Genomic DNA, 26,860 nt, shown 5'->3' with positions numbered 1-26,860 from the left:
GGCGGAGGGAGGGCGCGGTGAGCGGCGGCCCCAGGCCTCCCGCGCCCCGCCCCGCCGCCATTACGCCGCCGCCGCCGCCGCCATTTCCCGCCTGCCCGCCCGCCTCCGCGCTCACCTGCGGCTCCGCCGGCCGTAGCCGCCGCCCCCGTACCTGCGGGGCGGCGGGCCGCGGCGGCTGTGGTGCGAGTCGGGAGGGCGGCCGTAGCGCGCCATCTGCACCCGCAGCTCGCGCCCGTCCAGCACGGCGCCGTCCATGGCGTCCATGGCGTCCTCGGCGTCGCGCTTGTCGTGGAAGCGCACGAAGGCGAAGCCGCGGGACTCCTTGGTGTAGCGGTCCCGCGGGATGTACACGTCGCCCACGCGCCCGTACTTCTCGAAGACGCGCCTCAGCGTGTCGGGCGAGGTGCGGTAGGTCAGGTTGTCCACCTTGAGGGAGGTCATGCCCTCCACATCGGGAGGCGGGCGGCCGTAGCTCATGGCTCCGAGGCGGCCCGGGGCCCCGCGAACTGGCGCCGAGACTCTAACGACCTGGGAGGGCCCGCGCGCTGCAGGCAGGCGGCGGTCTTCTCAGGTCCGGGGGCGACGCCGCGCCCTAGCAGCTGCTTTCCGCGTGGAGAGGCCGGGAAGAGGGGCGGGCTGGCGGGCGTGCTAGCTCCGCAACTGGGCGCACCTGAGCAGCAACTGGATAGGCGGCCGAACCCAGCGCCCGTTTATAGCCCTTCTCACAAAATGGCGCCCGCGCCACCCGGAAATGAATCCTCTGATTGGCTCGCCTCACCCGCTCCGTAACGTCGCCGCCGCGCGCCCCACCCCTGCCCGGCGCGCCTGCGCAGAGCTTAGCGGGCGGGCCAAAAACCGCGCAGTCACCGTAGGCGGGAGGGGGGAGTGGAACCTAGGGCAATTGGAAAGCCCGCGAAATGCTCTTTCAGACGGCGAGGCAGAACCTGGGCGCTCAGGCTGGAGGAAGGAGAGGCGGGCCCTATCTCATCCCCGCCTGTTTCTCACGCCAGTACGAGAGCTCCACGCAGCTCCTGGGTGCGGCCCCAGCCCCGCCTCTGTCAGAGTGGTAGTCCTGCTCCCAGTGCTTTGTGTCTTCGCCACCTCAGACTCCCTTCCCGCAGCTCGCTACGGCCTGAGGCTGGGTCGCTACCCCTGGGCCTGGGGCTCTTGCGGTACGCGTGCGCGGCCCTGCAGCCGGGACTCCCCTTCCCAGAGGGCGCCGCAGCGCGGTCAGCTGACAGGCCTCGTGACCCGCGAGGAGTCAGACGGCTGGAGGGCGGGGCCGGGGCTGCCGCTCTCCCCTGTGCGCGCCAGCTGCCTGCAGCGGCCCTGCCTGTGGCGCTCCAGGCGTCGCCCTCTCCCCGCTCTCTCCCGTCTCGGGAATGCACGGCCGTGCCGCCCGGCACAGCGTCAGCCTGCGCCAGGTGCCGGCCCTCGACTGCAAGCTGCCAGTTCGGCCGCTTGGCTCCTGGCGCTGCCGGCTCCGCACCGCCGCGTCTCGTCCTCAGGGTCGTCGCCGCTGCGCCCCGGGAGCGCTGACTGCCCTGGGCCGCTGTCGAGCTCGGGCAGGGCGGAGCCAAAATGTCCCCGGAGTCCAAAAAGCTCTTCAACATCGTCATCCTAGGAGTCGCCTTTATGTTTATGTTCACCGCCTTTCAAACTTGTGGCAACGTGGCGGTGAGTCGGCGCCTGCCTCCTGCTTGCAGTGCCTGTCCCTGCGTCCCCGAAAGCAAAACGCCAGTCGTGTCCGGTGGCGCGCACAGGGCCCCTTCTCTCTTCCCACCTGCCGCTCCTTCACGGGGTGCTTCACGTTCCCTTTGTTTCTCAGTTCGACTTTGTTTGGGGTGTCGACCCTGGTTTTTTGTTCCTTGCCTGCGTGAAGCTCCATCTTAATACTGGGATGGTCAAGGTGATAGAACCCTAAGCACAGGTACCGCTGGTTACCTCCGGGCCCCTTTAGTTAGTGTGCAGCTCCAGCTGTCCTCCTTCTCCTCCTCCTCCTCCTCCTCTCATAGTGGACTTGCATTGTGAATTTTGACAGTTTTTCTTCTGAGTGCTTGGAATTGGACTTTCCAAGGGGGAGGGAGATTGCAAAACATTTTCCTTGATTAGTTTTATCTTCTACGCAGCAAACTGTCATCAGGAGCTTAAATAGCACGGATTTTCACGGCAGTGGATATACCAGGTATTGTACTGTATGTAATGGTAGTTGTGTAAGTTCCATCAGAATCACTAGGAATAAAATACTGTGGTTGAATCAATAAAATACTGTGGTTGAATCAGTGATGATTGCTTTTTTCTGGCCATCTAGTTTATTGGGATGAACATAATGCAATTCGAGGGGACTAGTTGGTTTCCTGTGGAATTAGAGACTAGTGTTTTGAAGACCTGCTTCACACACAGCCTGATTGCTTACTTAGTTACCTTAGAGTTATTTCTGTAATCCCAGTTTCTTTGCTTATCTGATAGAGATAAATCACTTGGTGTAGTGTATGACATTTAATAAAGTACTGTCCATTATGTCCATTATGAAATCACAAATGTTTCATGTGATTTTTGAATCATTTGATCTTCCTGTTTTTGCGATTTCATAGCAACTATAGTTCATTAGGCACCTTGAGATTTTTGCTTAAGGTGTTCAGTTCCAATTTTATAGGTGGGGAAAATGTAAAGACCTTCACAGATCACTAGTATCTTATGATTGAAGCTGCAGGGGGATGGGGGTAGTACATATGTGCATGTATACAAAGGTTTCTCTTTATTGCAGTACTGGAAATTGAACCCATGGATACTTTACCATGGAGCCACATTCTCAGCCCTTTTTATTTTTTGAGATAAGGTCTTGCTGAGTTGGTGAAACTGGCCTTGAACTTCGAAGTCCTGCCTCAGCCTCCTGAGTAGTTGGGATTACAAATGTGTGCCATTGCTCCTGGCAAAACATTTTTGATTGACAAAAATTATATATATTTATTGGTACAACATAATTTTTTAAGTCTGCATACATTATAGAATTTCTAAAATGGGTTTCTCAAATCTTTCTATAGTTAAGTATTGAATTGTGACATTTCCCTGTCCCCAAACTCTTCTTATTTGGTTATTATCTATGTTAAACCATATATATATATGATATTTGAGAATAAAGAATGTTAGTATCCATTTTTCTAGATGGCTTAATAGTAATATCACATTTTTTGGTAATTCTGTGTCTTCAAGTGTATTCTAAATTAAAAAATGAAGGAACACATTTGATATTGATTCATAAAAGCCAGAAAACAGTTTGCTTTACAAGTATTGGCTAGTAAATGAAATCAGGACCCTGGAAATGGTTTTAATCACACTTTGTACAAGATATTATAGTAGGCCTGGGTCCATAGAATCTGTAAGAGGTACAAGTGAAACCATTATTTTGAGTTAAATACATTCCAACTCGGTGCTTGGTATTGTAGCAAAGAAATGTTATGCAGTTGCCAAAAGTGGTAGGCTAACTTTGTAGAGTGGACTAGTTGACCTAGACTCCTGGAATCAGGTTGTCAGGATTGGGAACCTGGCTCACCATTCTTACCAGCCATGCCGATGAACTCCTGGCAACTTATTTCCCTCCACTGTATTTCAGTTTTCTTTTCTGTGAAACGAGATTAATGCCTTTTTTTGTAAGAGTTGTTAAAATTAAGAGCAAAATTCCTGTAAAGTACTTGACACAATACCTGTTGTATGTTAGCAGTTACTGTAACTTAGCAATTCATTGAAAATTGATTCAAAGCATCTGACGGGACTTCAGTGTTATGTACAAGTGAAAACTTTATATGACATTCTGTTTAAGAATGCAGTCACTGACAAATGTGAATATTTATTACAAATCTACAGACTCTAAATAGAAATTTTAAAGTGAAAACTTTTTGAAACTGGGCATAATGGGAGCTGGAGGAGGCTACAGGTCCTGGCCCCAGGGAGACAGGATGCACAGAAAGGGCGTGTGAACTGCAGGTGAAACCAGTGGCCCTGGTTTAGGGTTAACACTTGAAGATGAGAAAATTTGATCTCTGTTTGAACTCTGAAGGGGCTGAAGTGATTTTAGTTACATCAAGTGATGAAAAACACCCACCTTAAAATATCACTGGGGGGAATCCAGAAACATTTTGGACTACCATAGGAATGTTCCCCCAGGAGTTCATCATATGTTTTCACATATAATAAAGCTTATAATACAAAGTTACTTAGCGTGGACCTTGAAGATTGAAAAGACCACATCTAAAGAGCCTGTCAGTTTTGAGCATTGGATTGAAAAAGATTTTGTACACACAGAGGGGCAGCTTCAAGATGACATTATGGCTCATGATGGCTACTGTACAAACTTGAGATTCATAATTACATCAGCTTTTAGTCATTTTATATCTGTACATAGTATTCTGCAAAGAGAATAGTAGTCTCAAAGTCATTCTTAGTAATTATAATAAAATGCCTTGCATAGTCTTTTAATAATATATTTAAACATGAAGTTGTCATTGATGTACTTTAGTAAAAGGATTTATATCCAAAAAAATCTAGGCATGATGATAACATGCTGTAATCCCAGTGGCTTAGGAGGCTGAGGCAGGAGGATCACAAGTTCAAGGTCTATTCTTGGCAATTTAGCAAGGCCCTATCTCAAAATTTAAAGAAAATTGTGTGGTTGGGGGGACGAAGATGTAGCTCAGAGGTAGAATGTTCCTGGGTTCAATCCCAGTACTGTTAAAAAAAAAATAAAAAAAAAATAGTGGTGCAGAGGCTGGAAATGTAGCTCAGTGGTAGAGTGCTTACCTAGAATGTGTGGGGCCCTGAATTCAAGGTCTGATACTATTTTTTTTTTTTTAATTTTTTCTGAGACAGTGTTTAGGAATTTTGTTCTTTAATTCTCTTTTGTGTGTTATGTACAGCATGGCAATTATTTATGGAGTGTTCTCTGCTTCAAATTTGATTACACCATCAGTGGTTGCCATTGTAGGACCTCAGCTCTCTATGTTTGCCAGTGGTTTATTTTACAGGTGAGTAGTGCAGTCTTTTTTTCACTTGTTTGCTTAGAATGCCTCCAGTACCTTTCCAACATATAGTAAACTTTGAAGATCTCTTGCAGACTTGGACTGAATAGGGTATAATTGGTATTTAGGGATTTGGCTCTCCGCTTCTTGTTCAAGGATACCATGTCCTAATTGATGGGAGATGTATTATGAGCTTTCATTTTACTATTAATATATAGTATCCAAAAATCTCTGTAAGGGTTGAAAAGAACTTTCTGTGAAATAATCTAACTTTCTATCAGATTGACTAATAAGGATTCAAATGAAGTAATGAAGTGCTTCTGGGCTCTAGGGCTGTAGTTCATCATGTGCTAAACTATTGGCACAAGCCTTTGTAAACCTGTAAAATGCCTGATTTTAAAATTTTGAGTAGGTCACATTTAAAGACCAAGACATCCTATACGGGTTGAATGTAAAAGAAGAGCATAACTGATTCCTAGAGGCATGCTGGGCACTGTTTCAGGTGTGGTTTGACTGTAATGCGTTGACCTGTTACATTTTAGCATGTACATTGCCGTTTTTATCCAGCCTTTCACATGGTCCTTCTACACTGCATCTGTTTTCATTGGAATTGCAGCTGCTGGTGAGCATTTTGATTTTTACCTTGTTTTCTTTTCTGGGGCCTATCTATGGGTATCATGCCTTTAATATACAAAGACAGGGGATTTCATTTTCTTGATAAACTTTTGGTTTAATTTTAGTACTTTGGACAGCACAAGGAAACTGCCTGACAATAAATTCAGATGAGCACACTATCGGGAGAAACAGTGGAATTTTCTGGGCACTCTTACAGTCCAGGTAATAATAATTTTGGAGCTCAGTCTCTACTTTACTTTCTTTTCAGACCTTTTATTAAAACCTATTTTGTTTAAAATTTAAATCTTTCATGTTTTGTGACTCAAGTTTCTGGCTGAATATGATACAGATTCAGAATCTTATAGGATTACTTTAAATGCATGGATTACTTCATTGGAACATAAGATTTATAAATAGAAAATAATTTAACCTCCATGTATTTAGCATCTGTTAGAAACTATTGGATTCTTTGCTTATTTTGCTTAATCTCACATAATCTATGAGAAGGTGTTAGCTCCATTTTACAGATGAGAAAATAATAGTAATTCATCCAAGTTAAACTGTTGTTATCTGAACTTCAGCAGCCATATCCTTCCCACTGAGCTACACTGCCTGATAAATGTAAACAAATACACTAAAATTCAGAAATGAGACTAATTATTCCAATGTTTTTATGTGTTTTCTAAGGGGAAAAAAAAAAGCAAAAACAGTCATTTTGCTATGACCATTGGATCTCAGGAATCTGCCTTGAGGATTTAACTTCATGGGTCTTGCCTAGAATTATGGCCCCAACAAGGCTTAGCAAATGAAAATGTTTAATTTTAAGGAGCAATAGATTAAGAAACAGGCATGTGGCACACACCTGTAATCCCAGCAATTTGGGAGGCTAAGGCAGGAGGATTGCAAATTCAAACACCAGAATCAGCAACTTGGTGAGACCCTGACTCAAAATTCACTGGTACTGAAAAAATAAAAAGAAGTGTGTGAAAGATTCCTTCCTTAGGAAGGTGTTCTCAATAAGGAATCTGATTAGATGCAGATAACTAGATCATAGATTTGTTTTTGTAGATTCTCGAGGATTTTAAAAGTGGCATAAACTTCTTGTTTCCAAGAAGTCATTTCCAGAGTGTTTGTAAGTCACATGTTTCAAAGTGAGTCAAGCCCTGTGGAGGGCAGCTCTGAATCAGGTTACTTTCGCATGGACAGAGTCTGAATTCCATCTGGGTTAGTCCAGTTTTTCAGAAAGAGTCAAGGTGGAGTTGAAACTGTTAAATGACCTAGGGCAGGTAGATTAATTTAAAAATTATGACTGTCTCTCTCAATGAATAATGGGAATAGTTGTTTTTAAAAACCGTAAGTATTCCAATAATTCCCCAGCATCCTCTCCCCTCCCTTTTCTTCCCCCAGCTTGTTCTTTGGAAATCTCTACATATATTTTGCCTGGCAAGGGAAAACTCAAATATCAGGTTTGTTTTATTTACATTATTCCATTCAGATATAGTCAAAAAGAATTCCTATTAAGTAGTTCCTCAGAAAAATAACCCATTGCTGCTTTATCAAGAGGTATTATAATGCACTTTGGTACCTCAGGTCCTCGGATGCTTGTTTTAAGTAAGCTTCTCCCTTGGATTCTATCATTAATGAGGATTATAGTTTATGACTATGCTCTAAGCAGGTAATAACCTCAGACAGGTGTAAGGGTCAGTCTTAAGGGGACTTGAGAGCTCAGTTGTTTCTTCTGTATGTTTCTTTTTTTATATATACTTTTTTAAAAAGTATTTTTAGTTGTAGATTGTTACAATATATCTATTTATTTATTTTTATGTGGTCCTGTGGATCAAACCCAGTGCCTCACACATGCGAGGCAGGTGCTCTACCACTGAGCTATAGCCCCAACCCCTCTTCTGTACATTTCTTTGGTTAAAAGAACCCAAGTAAATTCTTGTACTGTTTTCTTTGGGATTGTCAGTATTTCTCTAACTGTAAGACATAGGTGAAAGTGGCCTATTTATCACCTAATCTTAACTTTTTACTCATGCATTAAAATCAGAATTTAATGAGGAAACTTTTTACTGGTTAAAAACAACCCTAGATATAACAGTAAATTCTGGAATTGTCTGGTTGATGCTATCTGCTTTCTCCTTTTTTCTCCCTAGAGAGTGACCGAAGAACTGTGTTTATTGCCCTGACAGTGATTAGTCTTGTGGGGACAGTTCTATTCTTTCTCATTCGGAAACCAGATTCTGAAAATGTCCTTGGAGAAGATGAGTCTTCTGATGACCAAGACATGGAAATGAATGAGTAAGATGTTGGAGACATTCATTTTCATGTTAAAGTAAATTTTAAGTAAATCTGTTTAATCTAGAGACTACCACCCTGCTTTGTCATGACCTATATCTGATGCTCCTGAAGGTTACCACAGGCCAACAGGAGAGGAGCCTTTTCAAGGAAAGAAAGGAAGAAGATAAGGGTGGGTGGTGAGGGAGGGAGAAGGCAAAGGTCATCTGAGGAAGGGAGGCAGTGAAAAGTTTTACAGGGGATTTATATCTGCCCCCAACTTTGCCACTGACGCATGTGACCCTGCACAGTAGCAGTAACCTCTCCTTCCTCGTCTCTAGCCCCAGTTTCCTTGCTGAATTTCGCGGGCCTCTTATGTGTTTTTGTGTGCCAGGATGAGAGCTTAGAAAGTGAAATATCAAACAGTCTTTGCCCTTGGTTTCTGTCTGTGTAGTACAGCTCTGGGTCTTTCTGATTCCTGAGGGGTGGGTGAGAGGAGGGCCAACAACACTTGCTTGTCACCACCGGCCCTTAGCTTATGAGTACCTGATTCTCGTACTGACCTGTGTAGGTGCTTTCCCAAAAGTAGTCCAAATGAGAAACAAGCACGTGGCCATGTTTTTGTAAATTACCTGAGCACATTTTAGTGGTGATGCAACTTAAAACATCACAGGCAAATTTGTCTGAAGTAATGTCTCAGTTTGAGAAGGGGAAATGAGAAATTAATCTTTGCCCCCCTCATTTTGCTTTGTTTGTGATTGATAAATTGGGAAAGTTGTCTTTTAGCTTTTTATCTATTGTTAATTAGATAAACATTATTGAGCATTGAGCATTCTGTGTGTTGCCTTTTTAATCCAAAATGTGTATGTGTCTGTTGTGTGCATGTGCCTGCGCACATTGGTGGGCCACGTGTACAGTGGTGGTCCCATAAGATAACATCGCTTAGTGACACGGTTAGCTGGCCTGATTCCAATGAGTACACTCTGTGGTGTTTGCACTTTTAAAATTGCCTAGTGATGTATTTCTCAGCACACTGTTCTCTCGTTAAGTGGCACATAACTTTAAGCACAGACCATAGGTATTAGAGAAGGGGATTGTGTATCTGTGATAAGGTTCAGCTCTTAGGACTACTGCTCAGCCTGTTTAGCTTTCTCGCTTTTTAAATTGTCTTCCAAATTGGAGCCTCCATGTTTTTGTCCCAGTAGTACTGCCCATGTGCTGGCTTCCTTGGAAACCTGAGGGAGACAGCAGTGGACAAGACTCAAGTTCTCTTATGGGACTTAACTATAAAAGTCTTAAAGACTTAACTCCTCGGTGGGAAGTGCACACACAAGAAAATGTCACCGTGAGTGGTTAGGAAGAAAGTGGGTGGGGAGCTGGAGGGCTGGGGGTGCTCCCTGAGACCTCCCCTGGTGAGGAGTGAGGCTCAGTGGGCGGCCATTGCCAGAACCAGGCTGAGGAAGAGGGGCAGATAGGCGCTACATGCTGGAAGGAGGGTGAGAACAGTGTTCACGTTAGATCATGTAAGGCTAGGTGGGGAGTCTGCCTGTCACTTGTGGGGTTAGAAGCCATTGAAGGTGTAAGTCGGAACTGATATTGAAGAATCCCACATGCAGGCCTTTCAGCAGTGACGTGAAGATGCCCAAGAGCTGCGCAGTCTGTCCTTTATCTCAACTGCTTGGTCTGCATCTCTGAGGACCTGCTAGCGGGGTGACCTTTGGGAGTTTCTTTGCTGGTGCCTGCCGCTGTCCTCCATCCCTCCTTTCCCCCTTCCCCCCTTCCCCCTGTACTTGAGTGTTTCTGCTATTCCAGGATTGTTCAGAGGATTGAGAATTGAACACAACCAAGTTTATGCATTCTTGAGCTTACTTTCTGGTGGGGTGGGAGACACAGGCTTTATCCTAAAAGCTTTAATGCGATAGAACACAGGCCACATAACCCACCATTTAGAGTGTACAATTCACTTCTTAATACATTCATATCATTGTGCATCCTTCAGCATAGCCGGTTTTATAGTACTACTTTTTTTGTATCAGGGATTTAAGCCAAGGGCACTTAACAATTGAGTTACATCCCTGGCCCCTTTTTATTTTTTGAGACAGGTCCTTCCAAGTTGCTAAGTCTGGCTTTGAACTTGTGATCTTTCTGCTTCAGCCTCCTGAGCTGCTGGTGGTGTGTACCATCTGCCCAGCTAAAACATTTTTTTTTAAATATATTTTTAGTTGTAGGTGAACACAGTACCTTTATTTTTTTAAAGTATTTTTTAGTTTTTTGTAAGTGGACACAGTATCTTTATTTTACATTTATGTGATGCTGAGAATCGAACCCAGCACCTCAAGCATGCTAGGTGAGCACTCTGCCACTGAGCCACAGCCCCAGGCCCCAGCTAGAACATTTTTATGACCCTAAAAAGGAGCCCCATACCTTAACCATCTAGTATCTTAAATAGAAATATGAAGTGGAGAAGGGGTATAGCATTATGGGTTGGCATCAAGAGTTGCAGAAGGGCAGGGGATGTAGCTCAGTGGTAAAGCACCTCTGGGTTCAATTCCCAATAGCAAATGAAATTTTTAAAAAAATGTAAAATGAGTTTCTTTACTATCTCATTGAATCCTAAGTGATTTGCAGCTGAATTGATTGTATTTTAATGGTCTGCAGAATATAAGTCAGTTCTTACTTATTTTGAGGGCTAAAGTACAAGATTTTGGTCTGAGGGCACTGCCATGTAACAGAAACTACATAGAATTTGCTTCCAGGAAAGTTGTGAATTTGATGGTGAGAAAAAAGTACTCCTCTTGGTTAAAACATGCTATATTTAAAAATCTAGGAGAAGTAGACTTGGCTGGTAGGGTAATCTTTGTGAAAACGCTGTCATCTTAATCTTATTCTCAGTTTATTTTGATGACATCATCTTATTTAACTCCCACAGGTAAGAGACAGAGTCCTTATTTTGCAAATGAGAAAATAAAGCTTAGAGAAATGAAGTCACTTGTCTAATGTCACAGGACTAATAAGGGGCAAACTAGTACTCTTACTCCAAAACCCATGTTTTCAACCAAATTATTGTTCTGTATCCCAGCCATGTCACACCTAGGACATTAGTGGTCTTGAGGAATTTTAACACTGAAGGACCTAGTTTTTTATAGGAGGGATAGTGGGAAATTGACTATTTAAAGATCATTTTTATTTTTTTTTTAACTAGCAAGATAGGGTATATTTCTCTTCTGCCCAAAGTGACATTTCTAAAAGGGAAGTACATGAACGTATGTAATGAATTTATTATGATAATAAACAGCTGTCTTCCGTTGTTCAAAACACAGAGGTGCTGGATTGCACATTGAACACAGTGTCTGCATCTAGGACCTGGGGCTTGAAAGGGTCCCTGGTGCCAGGAGTGTTGGGGAATACTGGACGTATCTGCCAGGCCATGGAGAAGACAGAGCTTTCACAAACTGAGATGAAAATGAAATTTCCACTTAGCACCTTTGTTTTAGTATCTGGGTAATGTTTTTATTGTTTTCCTAATTTTCAAGGGAAAAACCTACTTTTATTTTATTTTCTCAGGTCTGCCCAGAACAATATGACAAAGGCAGTAGATGCATTTAGTAAGTATTTTCTGTGTCTGAAATTCAAGAACTGTTCAGGAGCACCTTCAGCGTTTGCCTTTCCCCTTTCCCTGGTAACTTTGGATTGACGATCCCTCAGTATTTTCATTTTTCCAGGTATGCAGCTTCAGCGTACATTAGTCTTTTCATAAAGGTCTAACATGGCAGGTGTGTGAATGATTATATGACTGCCCACCTGAGCCAGGTGTGTGTGGAGGCTGCAGAGCACTCAGGTTCACCAGCTGCAGGGAGTTCTCTAGGCGTTCCCAGGGAGGTGAGATGGATTGTTTGCCACTCCTCAGAGTAGAACAGTGACTCCCTCAACCTGGGAGTTGTAAGGACAGTCAGTCTCATCCCCTGAGAGTTCTTCCTGGCTTCAGGCTGCTGAAATCCGTGTGCTTTCCCTTCTGTAATTTCAAATGTTCTATAACATGCAGCTCATTTTCTATATTTTAGAGAAAAGAAAACTGAGACTTAGAGAAATTTAATAATTTGCTCAAGACTAACCAGCTAGTCAATGGGTACTGCACTGGGATTTGGACCCATACTGCCAGGCAGAGCCAGTGATTCTCATAATGGATGCCTTTTTTTGGTTTCTTCAGAAGCAAGTAAGCATCTGACTCCAATTCTGTCCCTGTCTCTTCTCAGCATCTCTGTTTTCCCAGCAGGAGAATCTCAAGAGTGCCAGTTCCTCTCCATAGGAAGCAGCCCACTATAGGCCATGGGGTCTCGTGACATAGACCCTGTAGCCCTTAAGTGTTTACAGTTTTTTTCATTGGTTGTCTTGAATATGGCAAATTCTTGATCTGATCATCTGTGGCTGGCTCAGATGAGTTAAAGCATGCTTTTGACCAAGAGTAGCCTATATTTGGAAAGGGCCTTGTGGACAGGGGAGGTGGCCTTGCATATGGAGTGTATCATTAGAATGGTTTTATCAGGCTTGTTTTATGCACCTTCAGGAGTGCATTCATAATTATAAATTAGGCTACATATGTAATTAAATGAGACATAGCCTGGTTGTCCTACAGGATGGGAGGTCACCATCATCCGAAGTCCGCCTTTGACTCTTGAAGGTCTAGAGACTTGTCTGTCAGAAGAACCTTTTTTGTGTGTGTGGTGCTGGGGATTGAACCCAGGGCCTTGTGCATTAGAAGCAAGCACTCTACCAACTGAGCTATATCCCCAGCTCCAAGAACCGTATTGATCAGAGGAATCAGAGGGGAAAGGATTCAGGTTAGGCAAACTCACAGAAAGTGCCATTTACCAGTCGAGGAAGACTGTTGATGTTTTTAGTAGGCCTTTTCGGGGCATCCCTTCTTGTTCCCAGGGCCCTAGAAAGCCATGCTGGCTTACATGGTGAGCAGGTGAGCATGTAGATAAGAAAGGGTGGCGATGACTCCTGGATGCAGCCTCCCTGCTCCTAAACACAGAAGCCCTCTGTTGGCTCTTTTTTTTTTTTTGGCATGCGTGCGGCCTGGGTTCGATCCTCAGCACCACATACAAACAAAGATGTTGTGTCCGCCGAAAACTAAGAAATAAATATTTAAAAAATTCTCTCTCTCTAAAAAATAAAAAAAGAACTTAACCTCTATTTAATTTATTTTTTTTAAGAGAGAGAATTTTTTAATATTTATTTTTTAGTTTTTGGCAGACACAACATCTTTGTTTGTATGTGGTGTTGAGGATCGAACCCGGGCCGCACGCATGCCAGGCGAGCGCGCTACCACATCCCCAGCCTCTCTGTTGGCTCTTGATGGTTGACAAGATTCAGGATGTCCTTCCTTGAAAGTTGGCAGGCTTTGTCTCAGCTCTTTCTCCAAAATGAGGAACTAATATCTGGGGCCATGTGTGTTACATCATGGAGCTATTGTTTATGTGGTAGTGCCCAGTTGTGAGAATGGATGTTGAAATATGAAGAAAGGGCAGCATCCAAAGGTGAACACCCAGGATTGTTGGAAAGCACATTGAGAGGATGGTTCCTAGGTCCTTAGGGCAGTGTGAATCATGAGGTGCCACAGGAGAAAGAAGGTTTAAGTGATCTTCTACGGTCATTCATGACTCTCCTCCACTTGGTGCTCTGAAGGAGGCTGTGCAAAGAAGGTTCCTACTTACCATCCAAAAGCACTCAATTCCTGAACTGAATGTAAGTGTAATGCAATTCTAGAACATTTGGTGCGAATGGGTTTTTTTTGCTCTTGATTAAATCATGCTAAAGTTCTTCTGTTAGATTAAATATCTGAAAACAGCTGAGAGAGTCAGAAGTGAGAGACTTACCCTGATTAACTCTAAAACTATTATGAATTAATTTGAAAACAGAGAACTAGAAGGCTAGTGGAACAGTCTAGACTCAATTCCACCCCCAAGTAGTGATACAGATTCAGTAAAAGTAAGTCCCAGGCAAGTTCAGGCAGTTGACTGTAGGAAAATACAGGAATCTATGCTCACCTTATACCAATTGAAGACTGAATTTAAAAAGCAAACCATGAAAGTAATTGAAGAAAATAATTGGGTAGAGAATAGCCTTGTAAGCAGATAGACCAAACAATAAAGGGGAAAAAAATATATGTATATATATTATATATATATATTGTCAGTGGATCTTTTATGTATTTAAATGCGGTGCTGAGTTTCAAACCCAGGGCTTCACACATGCTAGGCAAGTACTCTAACACTGAGCCCCAGCCCCAGCCCAAAAGACTTGCTTTTTTGTTAATAAAATGCTAAACTGCAGTCCATCAACATAACCTAAGAGGCCAGGAAGTGCTTGCAGGATGTGGTGCAGAGCTGTTAGGAACTGGTGAGAAAGGCCCAAGTGCTCCATTAGAGCTGGTCATAGCTTGACCACAAGAAGGGCAAATCGAAACTTTTTATTGAGTTTCAAAGAGATCATTCTTGCTAGGCATGGTGGTGCACCCCTGTAATCCCAGTTGCTCAGGAGGCAGGAAGTTCAAAGCCAGCCTCAGCAACAGCAAGGCACTAAGCAACTTAGCGAGACTCTCTCTCTAAATAAAATATAAAATAAAGGCTGGAGATGTGGCTCAGTGGTCTAGTGCCTCACTGAGTTCAATCCATGGTAAGGGCACCCCATCCCACCCCCCCACACACAAAATAAGGAGATTATTCTCAGTGTTGTGGGAGATGGGCACTTGCAAGCATAAGTCCACACTGCTAATGAGGATGAGTGCTTATATCACTTTAGGAAAAGTGATTTTTCAATAAGTATCAAAGCCTTAAAAACATTTATACCTTTGCCCATTGGAATAACTCGTTCCACTAAGCAGTTATCTTTAGGAGATATTAAAAATAAATGATCTCTACAAATGTTCAAAAATATTTATTCTATTATGTGAAAAAAAATTAGAAATAATGTAAATAGTAAGTTTTACTCTTGTTTAAAAAGAGCATAGAAAATCTGGAAAAGAGTCATTAGGTGTCACTTTTTTAAATAGAGTAGCTTGCCAGGTTTGGTGGCAAATGCCAGTGGCTGAGGAGGCTGAGGTAGGAGGAGCACAAATCCCAGGACTGCCTCTACAATTTAGCGATACCCTGTCTGAAAAATAAAAAGGGCTGGGATATGGCTCAGTGGTAGAGCACCCCTGGGTCCAGTCCCCAGTATGAGATTGGGAGATCTAATAACTTATGTTGAGATACAATTCATACGTTGTACAATTTGCTCATGTAAGAAATTCATTAAATCCAAACCCCAGAGACTGGAGGGGCTAAAACAGGAAGATCACAAGTTCAAGGTCAGCCTCAGCAAATTAGTGAGACCCCCCAAGCAACTTAGTGAGACCCTATCTCAAAATAAAAAAATAAAAAGAGCAAGGGAGGAAGCTCAGTGGCAAAGCATCCCTGCGTTCAATCCCTAGCAAACCTCACTACCACCACCAAAAAAAGATTAAATCCTGTGCAAATTCAGTACAACTTATGATATTTATAACGTGTGCAACCACGATCAATTATAGAACATTTTCATCACTTCAGAAGAATCCCTAATATAATGAGAAACATAGTCTAAGTTGCTGGAATTTTTTTCTTCTTAAAGTTTTATGTCATTTGCATTCTCGTAATGTGTCTTGATGTTCAGCTTCCTTTTCAGTAAAACTGGGTTAATAAGTTTCATATTAATGAATGTGGTAAAGAAGAAAAAAGAAGAAGAATCCCTATCCCCATCAGCAGTCATTTCTCCTTCCCACCCGTCTCCCCATCCATAGCCCTGGGCAGACATTGATTACCTTCAGTCTGTGGGTTGCTGTTCTAGACATTTCATGTACTTGAAATGCTACACTGTGTGTCTTTTTTTTTTTTTTTAAAGAGAGAGAATTTTAATATTTATTTCTTAGTTTTTGGCGGACACAGTTTGTATGTGGTGCTGAGGATCGAACTCGGGCCGCATGCATGCCAGGCGAGCACGCTACCTACCACTTGAGCCACATCCCCAGCCCCAACACTGTGTGTCTTTTGTGACTTGTTTCTTCTACTTCGCTGTCCATGTTGCAGCACATTCTAAAACATGACTTTCTGTTCATCAGGCATCATGAATAGTGCTGCTATGAATATTTGTGTAGCTTTGGTGTGGATGGATGTTTTCTAATTTCTTGCAGTAGTGAAGTCCTGCTCATGTGGTCTCCTGAAGCTCACCTGTGTAGGAATTGCCAGATTGTCCCTTCTTACATTCCCACCAGCAGTGAATGAGAGAGCCAGGTTTTCCTGTTTTTTAACTAAGCTCTCCTAGTGGTGTGGAGTGATAGCTCATTATGGTTTTGATTTGCACCATCACCTGGCTAATGATGTTGAGCATATTTTCACATGCTTTTAGGGCATTTGTATATATCTTTCTTGGGAGAAATGTCTACTCAGTTCTTTTGCCATTTTTAAATTGGGTTGTCTATTACTGAGTTGTGAGAATGCGTCTCGTATGTATGATTTGCAAGTAATTTTTACCATGGTGTGGATTTTCATTTTCTTGACAGTATGTTTTGAAGCACAAAAGTTTTAGATTTTTTCTTCTAGTTTTATTGGGGTATATTTGATAAATTAAAAATTAATGTATATGTGTGGCATACAATATGTTTTCTTATAAGTATATGTTGTGAAATTGATAACCACAATCAAGGTAATTAACATGTCTATCACCTTGTGTAATTATCACATTATTTTGTATGTGTTTGATGAGAATTTTTGGCATCTACTCTCTTAGCAAATTTCAAGTATATAATACTGTTAACGGAAGTCACCAAGTTGTACCTTAGCTTACCAGAAGCTTACTCACCCTGCTTAATTGGAACTCAATACTATTTATTTAGTTAGTTAGTTAGTTTTGTACTGGGGATTTAACCCATGGGAGCTAAACCACTGAGCCATATCCCCAGCCCTTTTTAGTTTTTATGGGGACAAGATCTTACCAAACTGCTCAGACTTGCTAAATTGCTGAGGCTGGCTTTGAACTCAGGATCCTTCTTTCTCAGCCTCCCAAACTGATGGGGTCACAGGCATGGCCAACACGCCTGACCTCATACTCTTTAATTAGCAGCTTTTCGTTTTCTACATAATATGTTAGAATTTCTGCTTGTTAACTAAATCTTCTGATTATTTTATGTGAATATGCTTTGCTAGTGTTTTTCTTTCTTTCTTTTTTATTGTTTTAATGCTGGGCATGGTGGCACAGGCCTGGCATCCTAGCTACTCAGGAAGCTGAGGCAGGAGATTGTGAGTTCCAGGTTAGCCTCGGCAACTTAAATGGGACCATGTCTCAAAATAAAATTTAAAAAATGGCTTGGGGATATAGCTTAGTGGTAGACTTACTTGCTTAAAATGCATGAAGCCCTGGATTTGATCCCCAGTAACACCCTCCTCCCCCCCCAAAAAAAATGTTGTTTTAAACCTTATTTTGATTATGTATTTTCTCCTGGAAATTCTTGAAAATGATTGATTAAAATTTCTTATCACGGGGCTGGGGATGTGGCTCAAGTGGTAGCGCGCTCGCCTGGCATGCGTGCAGCCCGGGTTCGATCCTCAGCACCACATACAGACAAAGATGTTGTGTCCGCCAAATACTAAAAAAAAAAAAAATTTCTTATCACACCGATCCTGACCATATTCCAGTACTCCTGCAGTATCCTTTTAGTGTATCTTTAGTACTTCTTCACGTATTCTCAGGACATAAGGTATTTCTGATTGCTTTTATTCTCACCCTGACACACAAGGATTCAGGACAGTGTGGTTATTGTAAGTTGGGTGGACATGGCACAGCTCTTGGTTATTGATGGAAAGCTACTAAATACTCCTGAATGTTCTTCTTTTCAGAGAAGTCTCTCAAGTTGTGTGTCACCAAGGAGATGCTCCTTCTCAGTGTCACTACTGCTTACACAGGTAACGGAACTGCCGCTTCACTTTGCTTTGTTTGGTAATGACTATAAGGACTGAAAACAGAAGCCATGCAGTTTTTTCTCAGACTTCTGTGCTTTGGCTATGCTTAGCAGGGTGGCTTTTCTGATAACATCGATGGCTTGGGGTCCCCTGTGGCTGCTTTCAGAGGATGACTGGGGATAGGCCTTCCAAGACCAGTTTCATTTGCATGTGTAGTGCTTTGCCAGGGTCAGTGAGAGATGGTGTTGGGCAGTCTGTCTCCCTGTCGTCTCAGGGCCTGTCCATCCTGCATGACCCCCTCCATAGGACCTTGTAATGTGGCAGGAGAGCCAGACTTACTAGAGGCCAAAGGCCCAAAAAACACATCAGAGAAGACTAGCAAACCTTCCCGTAGGTCTCCAGCATTATTTCCAGTACATTCTCTTGGTGACAACAAATCACAAGGCCAGCCCAAATTCAGTGTGGAAGGCTTCCGCACAAGGGCAGGAAAGCCAGGACTCAGAGCTCATCAGCACCAGCCACTCTAAGGCAGGGGGCGCATGACAGAAAACAGCCAGGAGAAAACCTCTAACTTATGTGCACTAAGATCCCTTGAAATGAAATAGAAACAGGTGGTGATGTGGTGTGTCCCATGTGGAGCACTCTTAGGTCTTCAGGACAAATAGGAAATCTGTTTTCTTCCAGAAAGTGTTGGAGTGCCAGTTAATACTTCATTCCCCACTGGGGATGAAATCCAGGGTCTCACATGTGCTAGGCATGCACTTTATCCCTGAGCTACTTCCCCAACCCTTCTTCACATTTTATTTTATTTGAGTCAGGGTCTCATTAAGTTGCCCAGGCTGGCCTCTTAACTTCATTTTTTGGTACCAGGGATTGAACCCAGAGGCACTTAACTATTGAGCCACATCCCCAGCCCTTAATTTTTGATTTTGAGACAAGGTCTTGCTGAGTTGCTTAGGGCTTCACTAAATTGCTGAGGCTGTTGCAATCCTCCTGCCTCAGCTTCTTGAGTCGCTGGGATTACAGGCGTGTGCTACTGCACCAGGCTTGGCCTCTTGCCTTTTGATCTTTCTGCATGTGTCACCATCCTGGCTACTTTTAATTTTAGGTGTCTCATAAAACATCTTTATTAAACATCTTTAAAACTCACATTTAAGATTTTGTAGCATTAAAGAATGGAGGTCTTTTAAGGATTTACCCTAATTTTCTTTTCCTAGAAAAAAATGTGCTTAATTAAAACATTATTGTGGCTGGGTGGTGTGCTGGGGATTGAACCTGGACATTACTGTGTGTTTAAGAACAGTGGACATGTTTGCTTTGGCAGCACGAATACTAAAGTTAGAACTATACAGCTGTCTTCCTGCTGGGTGTTCATGTGGCTGACAAAGTGGACAGGAATCAGGTGCTCTGTTGCCTTCTTCATATACGGGCACTCACCCGTCCTGTGGGTTCTGCCCTCCTGACATGGTTACCTCCCAAAGGCCATTCTCCTTCATGCTTAGGGGATTGGGGTGGCAACAGGTCATTTGCCGGGCACGAGCATATCATCCATAGTATGTTACTAATTCCCTTTCATCAGTTATGTAGCACAGAATTGGGCTCTCCTTGGGCAGTAACATTTCAGTCTCAATGAATTTACGATAATATTAGACATAAAAAATGGAAAAGGAGAAAGTGAATGTAAAATTAAATCTTGATTTCTCTCCCTAAAGGTCTGGAATTGACTTTCTTCTCTGGTGTTTATGGAACCTGCATTGGTGCTATAAACAGGTTTGGAACAGAAGAGAAAAGCCTCATTGGACTTTCTGGAATCTTCATTGGTATTGGAGAAATTTTAGGTTGGTTTTTTTTTTTTTTTTTTTTTTTTTAAGTCTTTGCATTAAAAATACCAAGTGTACTTAAAATAGAAACATTAAGTATACTTCACCTCTGTACTTGAATTCTGTTTTCTCTACTTTTACGCAAACGGGTGTGTTTTATTTTTCTATTATCAGTATTCTAAGGTAAGTAAATTATAAACATTTGCCAAATAATTCACAGGTTGGAAATCATAAATAAGCAAACGTGGTCTTTCCCAATTTTTCCTCTTAAAATATTTATGCAGAGTGTCTCAGAATCCCTGACCTTCTAGTTCTCTCTAAAACCAGCTGTGTGTCCAGCCATTTGATCCTATTCTGACACTAACTACCTGGAGTGAGCATCAAATTCTTATTGAAGGACAAAATTAACAACAGCTCGAAGATCTCATTGGCCTTATTTTCCATCTAGTATCAGGCAATGCTGCATTCCATGGCATAGAATAAAAGTTCCGGTGGGCTGAGCAGAGAAGTTGGTTGTATGGATAGAGATGGGTTGAAAAAGACATTTTAAAATACCTTTCCTCGTAAGACAGGGACAGGGAGACAGAACCATAAAAAATAACTGATTGATGTTAACTTCAGGTTGCATCTTATAAGGATTGAAGCAGGAAACTTCATTGTCATATTTGGGAATTTGGCTGTTATCTGATTCTCAGAAGGTCGTACAGAGCAAGGAACTTCACCATCAGTGACTCCACTGTCATTTTTAGTCTGGTCTCTTGGGCCCCAGTATAGGAGCTTAGTCCTAAACAGTGGTCTCCTAAAACATTCTGCTTACAGGTTCAGTCCCACTGATCACCTTCACTAGACTCTGCACTTCCATTTCATTTGGCTACTTAGTTTGGAGGTTCTCTACCACCTCCCTTTAGGTTTGATCATTTTCTAAAAATACAGAACTCAGGAAAACGCTGTAGTTGATATATGCAATTTTTAGTATTGTAAAGGATACAAATGCACAGCCAGATGATCTGGAACAAGGGTGAGGTCTGAAAGGGCCCCCAAGTGGAAGAGACTGTCTCCATAGAGCTTTCCAGCTTGTGGGTGTGCTAGGAAGCTCCCACAGCCCTGTCAAGGGGCTTTTATGGAGATTTAATGTAATCCTAGCAGATTGAACCATTGGCTGTTGGCGAATGAATGCACTCCCTTTCCCCGCTCCCTTCCCTGCTACGGTGGGTCTTATAAGTTCTAAACCTCTAATTGGGCTCTGTCTTTCTGGCAGCCAGTCCCCATCATGAAGTTGTGTCTAGGACCAACCCTCCTTCCCTAAGAGTTACCTCATTAGTATAAACTCGAGTGTGGTTGGAAAGGTCTCTTTGTGCATAACAGAAAACACTCCTACCACTAAGGAAATTCCAAGTGATTTAGGATCTCTGTGCCCAGAACTGGAAGCCAAGGCAATGCATATCTTTATTATACGACACCATAATAATTTATTACTCATTCAACTAAGATCTGCTCCCACTTGCAGTGTCTTGAATGTAGTATCAGACATGAGGGACTTACCAGTTCAGCCACTCTTTGTTGCGCATCCACATGTCAACCAAAAGCAAAGCTGCCCACGTGGAGCTTGTGTTCCTGGGGGAGAACACAGCCTGCAAAGAAACGAAACTCACCTTGTCAGTGAGAAGTGCTGTGGGGAAAGCAGACTGGGGACTGTATTTCCTGCTTTACTGCCTGCACCTGGACAGGACCGGGTAAATGACAGTTGTGTATGTTGAGAGAACATTTGGAGGAAGGGTTGGCAGGGTGAGGAAGGGGGACAAATGCTGTGGGAGTTGGGCTTGGAGCAGTCCACTAAGACCCAGCGTGTTGGTATGCAAGGAAGGTCTCCGAGTGGCAGTGTGTCCAGTGATGCTCGGGGGGCTTGTGGGCTGGAGGGGCATCTTGGGCATGGAGTGAGTGGTGCCACCTCCACCCGCGAGATGTCTAGAGAGGCTGTAGGAGAGGTCATTAAGCCTCTGCCATCCAGTGCCTGTGAAGTAGCTCACTCTTGCTATAGTAGTCTGCCAGCTTTTTGAAAAAATAATTCCACATTTGCAAGAAATTGCGAAAAATATAAATAGTTCAGAAACCACTGGAATATCCTTTAACAAGATTCACCTTCGACAAGCACTTTACGCTAACATCATGTATTCTCTCTTCCCAGCTTTGTCTTTTTCTTTTTTTTCATCCTTTTTTAAAATTTTTACAGTGCTAGGGTTTGAACCCAGGCCTTGCACATACATGCAGAGTTGGCAAGTATCCAACTCTGAGCTACATCCCCAGCCCTCTCTTACTTATGTGTGATTTTGTCTGAGCCCCAGGAGGGTAAGTGTTGGACACACCACAACAGTTTGTCCCTGGTATTCAGTGTATGTTTCCTGAACAGACAGGGGTTCTCTCTCATCACCACAGTACAGCTGCTGGCTGTGGAATTTTTCTGTGTTAGGATAATCTGGGCTAATATCCTTGAGCATTACTGGAGTCCTTGAGGAGTGAGGGCCTGGGCCCCAGGGTCCCAACAGACTGCCACATGTCCAGTATGCCAAAGAGATGAGCAACAGTGGTAAGGGGCAGGAAAAGAGTTTTCAGTCAGCGTGGCCACACCAGGAAGAGCAGAGGTAGGGTACAGATACCAAAGACCTGTCCTCAAAGGACTTACAGGAACTTTGTGGTTTTATACAGCAGAGAGCAAGGCAAGGGCTGGAGGATTGTGTAGCCGGCAAAGTAGATCATGGAGCCAGGTGAGGTCTAGTTGACCGAAATCTCAGGACAGGTTCTTTGAGGCTCTGGGAATATCATCAGCCAGCGCGTGAGTGGGTGGTTTGACTCACATTGTGAGAAGGTTATACCTGCTAGGGGGCGCAGCTTTGGCTTACTGCCACTTGGCGGGTGATGTCATTGAGGGGTGATCTGTTCTGAGAGGCTCTCAGCTGTTTGGGGATGGTTTCCATCTCTTGTCATGAAGATGCTCATGAGCCAGGCCTGTTTCTGAAGTCCAAGGGAACTGCAGAAGAGTGGCTCAGAGGGAAGAGGGCCAGAAAGGCCAGTGGAGCCAGAGGGGCAGCATGGAGTTGTGGGGTCTGAGGCAGGGCTGTCCCGCAGAGCATTTCCCTTCCTTGCGCAGGTTAGCCCAGGATCAGGGTTTGTGTTGGGCTTTTGTGTCTTCTGCTAACGGGTATCATGTTTGTCTTACGGTGCTGACATGTTGAGGCATTTCTCCTTTCTGAGGATGCTGTGGTCTTCCTTCTGTGTGCATCGCAGGCCTCCTCATGGTTACGGAGGCTGTGTGTTCTCAGGGGGAGTGCTGCTGGGTGGTGCGGGGCTTGTCCCGTGGCTGCCCTTCTAGAGACACACAAGGCGCATCCACCCTTTAGATTTTAGATTTAGATCTCCGATTTATTTGGGATTTGTTCTTGGGCATCTTTATTTTTTTCTAGATGGCTACGGTGCCATATATTAAGAGCATTGGCCTTGTCCAGCGATCTGACATATGCTTTGTCACAGATGGGGATTTTGTTTGTGACTGATCCTGTTTCTGGACTTTCCAGGAGTCTAGTGCACTGATAAGTCTCCTGAGGTATAGTGCTGGTTTCTTGGTACTGGGTATTGAACACTTCATTACATGTGTGCAGTGTGTAGTGTTTTGTCACCTGCCGCCTGCGTGGGGAGGGAATAGCAACCCTCAGAGGTGTGCGCCAGCTGGAAGTGAAAGGCTGAAAAGTAATACCAAGAAATAAAGCAAAAGACAGAAAGTATTTTTACTGAAAGCAGGGACTTGATGGGTGGAAAAGACCTGATGGGACTGATCCTAACAAAGGGGAAAAGCTCACGAATTCTTTATTTATAGTGAAACACACCAGAGGAGTTTTTTGTGAGGAAGGGTCTTCAGAGGAGAGGCGTGGGGAAGCTGGCCTGATCGTGGAAAACCACTGGCGCAGTAATTCTTCCTCAGGCAGCTGGTGCCACAAGGCTAGTTAGGCGTCCAGGTATCTCTTTCACCCCAGTAGTGGGCATCTGATTTCAAAGCTGTGGAACCCACAAATTCCACTCCAGGCATAGACTCTGCCCCAGTAATAGCAACCACCTGCAAGTAGGTGTGTCTGTCAACACCATTTTACTGAGAGACCCAAAAGGTCCACCTAGCTGTCCAAGGCTGTGGAGTTCAAAGCAGTGACTCATTTGCTGCTTCCAGCAGTGTTCAGGTCAGGGTAGCTGACATATACATCACCTCAAATATTTACCATTTCTTTGTATTAGGAGTCTGTATTCAAAATCCTCTCTAGCAACTGTTTTGTTATGGTAGTTGGTGTTTGGTAGTCCTCTTTGCCTGCAGGTGCTGAAGGGTTGGGTTTGGGGGAAGACACTGAACATTTGAGAACGTGTATTCCATGGCTTCTGGATTCTAACACGAGTAGTCACTTGATGTGTTGGTAATCTCAGTAACATTTCTGCCGCCTTAATTTATAGGTGGAAGCCTCTTTGGCCTGCTGAGCAAGAATAATCGTTTTGGTAGAAATCCAGTTGTGCTTTTGGGCATCCTGGTGCACTTTATAGCTTTTTATTTAATATTTCTCAACATGCCTGGAGACGCCCCAATTGCCCCTGTGGAGGGAACAAACAGCAATGCTTACATCAGGTCCAGGTATGTAACTACTATTGCTTGGTGATTTGAGGGCAGTGGGAAGGAAGGGATGGATAGACACTTGAAACCGACACTTAGCCCTCTTCAGAACTTGTTATCTTTGTGAGGTCAGCTGCCATAGCCAGAATGAGTTTGAGTAGGAATCCATAGAGGAACATAAGTTATTTTTGCAATGGTTGCTTTTAACCTTTACCCCCGAATAAATCTTCTTTATCTGTGAGGGAGCATAGAAATGTCTGATCTGAATTTTATCTCTGCATTTTGAGCAGTGAAATACCTCAAAGTTAGGGCCTGGAGGAAAATAAAGAGCAGTGAGGGACTCTATGAGCTGGGTGGGCTATCGCGTTTTTCAGAGTGATCTGTGACAGTTTTGAGGGTATCCATGGCCTGCACTTCAACTCTTTTTTGTTTTTCCCTTGCAAGGCCTGGTCTGTGCAAGGCAAGTGCCCTACCACTGAACTGACTTCCAGTCACTGCATTCAGCTCTTAATTCGTTATAAATGCAGATATTGATGTCTAGATCCCCAAATCCAAAGGGAGCCTAGCCTAAAAAAAGTTTTTCCTTTCCAAATCAGTAATAGGACCAGGTTTGCTAGTATGTGAAGGGATGCTAGTTTGAGCATAACTTCTTACTGTATAAATTCTAACATAGGGGCTGGTGTGCAGCTCATGGTAGAGGTTTGCCTAGTATGTGTGAGGCCCTGGGTTCCATCCCTAGTACTGCAAAAAAAAAAAAGAAGAAGAAGGAGAGAGAAAGAGACCTTATAAGTTTTGATATTTTTCATTCTTGTTTCTGTGTTTTTAAAACTTGAAGATTAAATGCTTTTTTGGGTGGGTTGCTTTTACAATTTAAGTGGCTTTAGCAATGTTGATACTACTTATACTAAATTTATTTTTTTCAGCAAAGAAGTTGCCATTCTCTGCAGTTTTCTGTTGGGTCTTGGGGACAGCTGCTTCAACACCCAGCTGCTTAGCATCTTAGGCTTTCTCTATTCTGAAGACAGTGCACCGGCCTTTGCCATCTTTAAGTTTGTTCAGGTAACCCCTTGGCCCTTTTCCTTTAAGCTTCCCCTGGTTTGCTGTGGTTACTAGCTTGTGGTTTTTAAGTGAAAACCAGGGATATCCTTTAAAAGGATTTGCGTGGAAATGGGAAGCAGTGAGTAGCACGATTCCCTGACTGGCTGAGAGATTTCATGTTCTGGTTTACTGCTCGGATTGGAGGTTCCCATCCCTGGAGCCAGAACCCCATTTGCACACCTTGCAGACAGGGTCCTTCTTACTCTGCACAGGGCTGTTTTAACAGCAGAGACGGCTTCCCTTGATGTGACCCACTCTCAGGGGGCCGGGGGTGAGTTAGCAACTGCGGGAAGGAGAGCAAGATCTGCCAGTCACAGACATCCCTTGGGTCTGCAGGGTGGGGCTGATTGTGAGGCTGGGTAGGCCTCTGTGTGCCTGTATAATTTGTCTTGTTTTTCTCGTAGTCCATCTGCGCAGCTGTGGCCTTTTTCTACAGCAACTACCTTCTCCTTCACTGGCAGCTCCTGGTCATGGTGGTATTTGGGTTTTTTGGAACTATTTCATTCTTCACTGTGGAATGGGACGCTGCTGCCATTGTGGCCCGGGGCTCTGACTACCGAAGTATCTGATGAGGTACCCGTGGGAGGCTGCACAGCTGGTGCTCCAGAGCACAGTTGAAGTGACTTCTGTTGTCTTCATAGTACAGTGGATGATGTTGAATGTGGAAAATCAAAGAGTTCAGACTTGAGCCAGCCAGAGCTGGATTAAAGTTTACAGATTAGTTATTTAAAACCAGTGTAATAAGGGAAATCTATCAGTTATAATTGTTCAGCGATACTGCTTTCCATTTATCTATCTCAAGCTCCTTACAATCACATTATAGAGTGTGAATGTATTCTCTGCCTTGAGAATTCCAGGCCATATGTCGTGTAAGGATTCTTGCTGGGTCTGGAGTGTGTTTTACTACATAGTAACAGAAGCATATGCCTCTCCACATGTGTATCTAGAATGACATTCAAATAGCGATGTGCTGACATTTAGTCTAACTTTGAAAAGGTTTTTCCTCGTTTCTTAGATAGGTTTTCTTACCTCATAGTTCATACCAAGGAGTGGCCAATTAAGTATAAAATGAGGAAAAATTATTTCAAGTCTTAAGAATATAACATCACAGCAAACAAAACCATGTTTAGAAGAGTAAACACATTTACTAGGGGAGGACTTTTGCTAGTAATTTTCCTGAAAGATACAATGCAAGAAAGAAAGAAAGAAAAACTAGAGGGAGGTCTGAGCTGGGGGGCAGGATGTTGTCACTTAAGTGTGATCTTATAGCAGATGCCATTCAGTCACATGTCTGGGAGTGGAATGTAACTATATAGGAAAATGTTCAAGTGGAAATGTTAACTTTCCTCTATAAGAACTCGCTTAAAATTTTTATAATTGAGATGTAATTCAGAAATGATAAAATTCATCATTTTAAAA

The 26,860-nt window shown here is 43.4% G+C and overlaps 2 protein-coding genes and 1 pseudogene across 7 annotated transcripts in view; 2 read left to right on the top strand and 1 right to left on the bottom strand.

Moving 5' to 3' along the window:
* Srsf2 (serine and arginine rich splicing factor 2) overlaps positions 1-1,235 on the bottom strand; it is a 3,539-nt gene extending 2,304 nt beyond the window's left edge. For 5 of the 6 annotated variants that reach the window (XR_013092630.1, XR_013092629.1, XR_013092631.1 and 2 more), the window contains exon 1: positions 116-1,234. Coding sequence is in view for 3 of the 6 variants with exons in the window: in XM_076869251.1 (XP_076725366.1) it covers positions 116-477 (362 nt within the window). In the remaining 3 variants the exon portion in view is untranslated. Of the gene's footprint in view, positions 1-115 lie in introns of all 6 variants that reach the window. The other variant, XM_076869252.1, reaches the window with a different exon arrangement.
* On the top strand, positions 112-26,860 carry Mfsd11 (major facilitator superfamily domain containing 11). The gene is made up of 13 exons (XM_076869248.1): positions 112-1,677; positions 2,130-2,185; positions 4,914-5,021; positions 5,558-5,637; positions 5,756-5,852; positions 7,038-7,096; positions 7,787-7,931; positions 11,472-11,512; positions 17,819-17,884; positions 19,594-19,719; positions 24,190-24,364; positions 25,267-25,402; positions 25,846-26,860. The coding sequence occupies exons 1-13, from the start codon at positions 1,582-1,584 to the stop codon at positions 26,008-26,010; spliced, it is 1,350 nt and encodes a 449-aa protein (XP_076725363.1). The 5' UTR covers positions 112-1,581; the 3' UTR covers positions 26,011-26,860.
* Positions 3,377-4,426, top strand: LOC143410360 (intraflagellar transport protein 25 homolog; annotated as a pseudogene).

The sequence above is a fragment of the Callospermophilus lateralis genome, chromosome 11, assembly GCF_048772815.1.
Source record: "Callospermophilus lateralis isolate mCalLat2 chromosome 11, mCalLat2.hap1, whole genome shotgun sequence".
In the NCBI taxonomy this organism is placed as follows: domain Eukaryota; kingdom Metazoa; phylum Chordata; class Mammalia; order Rodentia; family Sciuridae; genus Callospermophilus; species Callospermophilus lateralis.
This window is presented reverse-complemented; position numbering and strand designations above follow the sequence as displayed.

Coding starts and splice junctions, on each gene's coding strand:
- Mfsd11 (XM_076869248.1), top strand. CDS start 1,582: ATGTCCCCGGAGTCCAAAAAGCTCTTCAACATCGTCATCCTAGGAGTC. Junction 17,885..19,593: donor TGTCACTACTGCTTACACAG/GTAACGGAACTG, acceptor CTCTCCCTAAAG/GTCTGGAATTGACTTTCTTC. Junction 24,365..25,266: donor AATGCTTACATCAGGTCCAG/GTATGTAACTAC, acceptor TATTTTTTTCAG/CAAAGAAGTTGCCATTCTCT.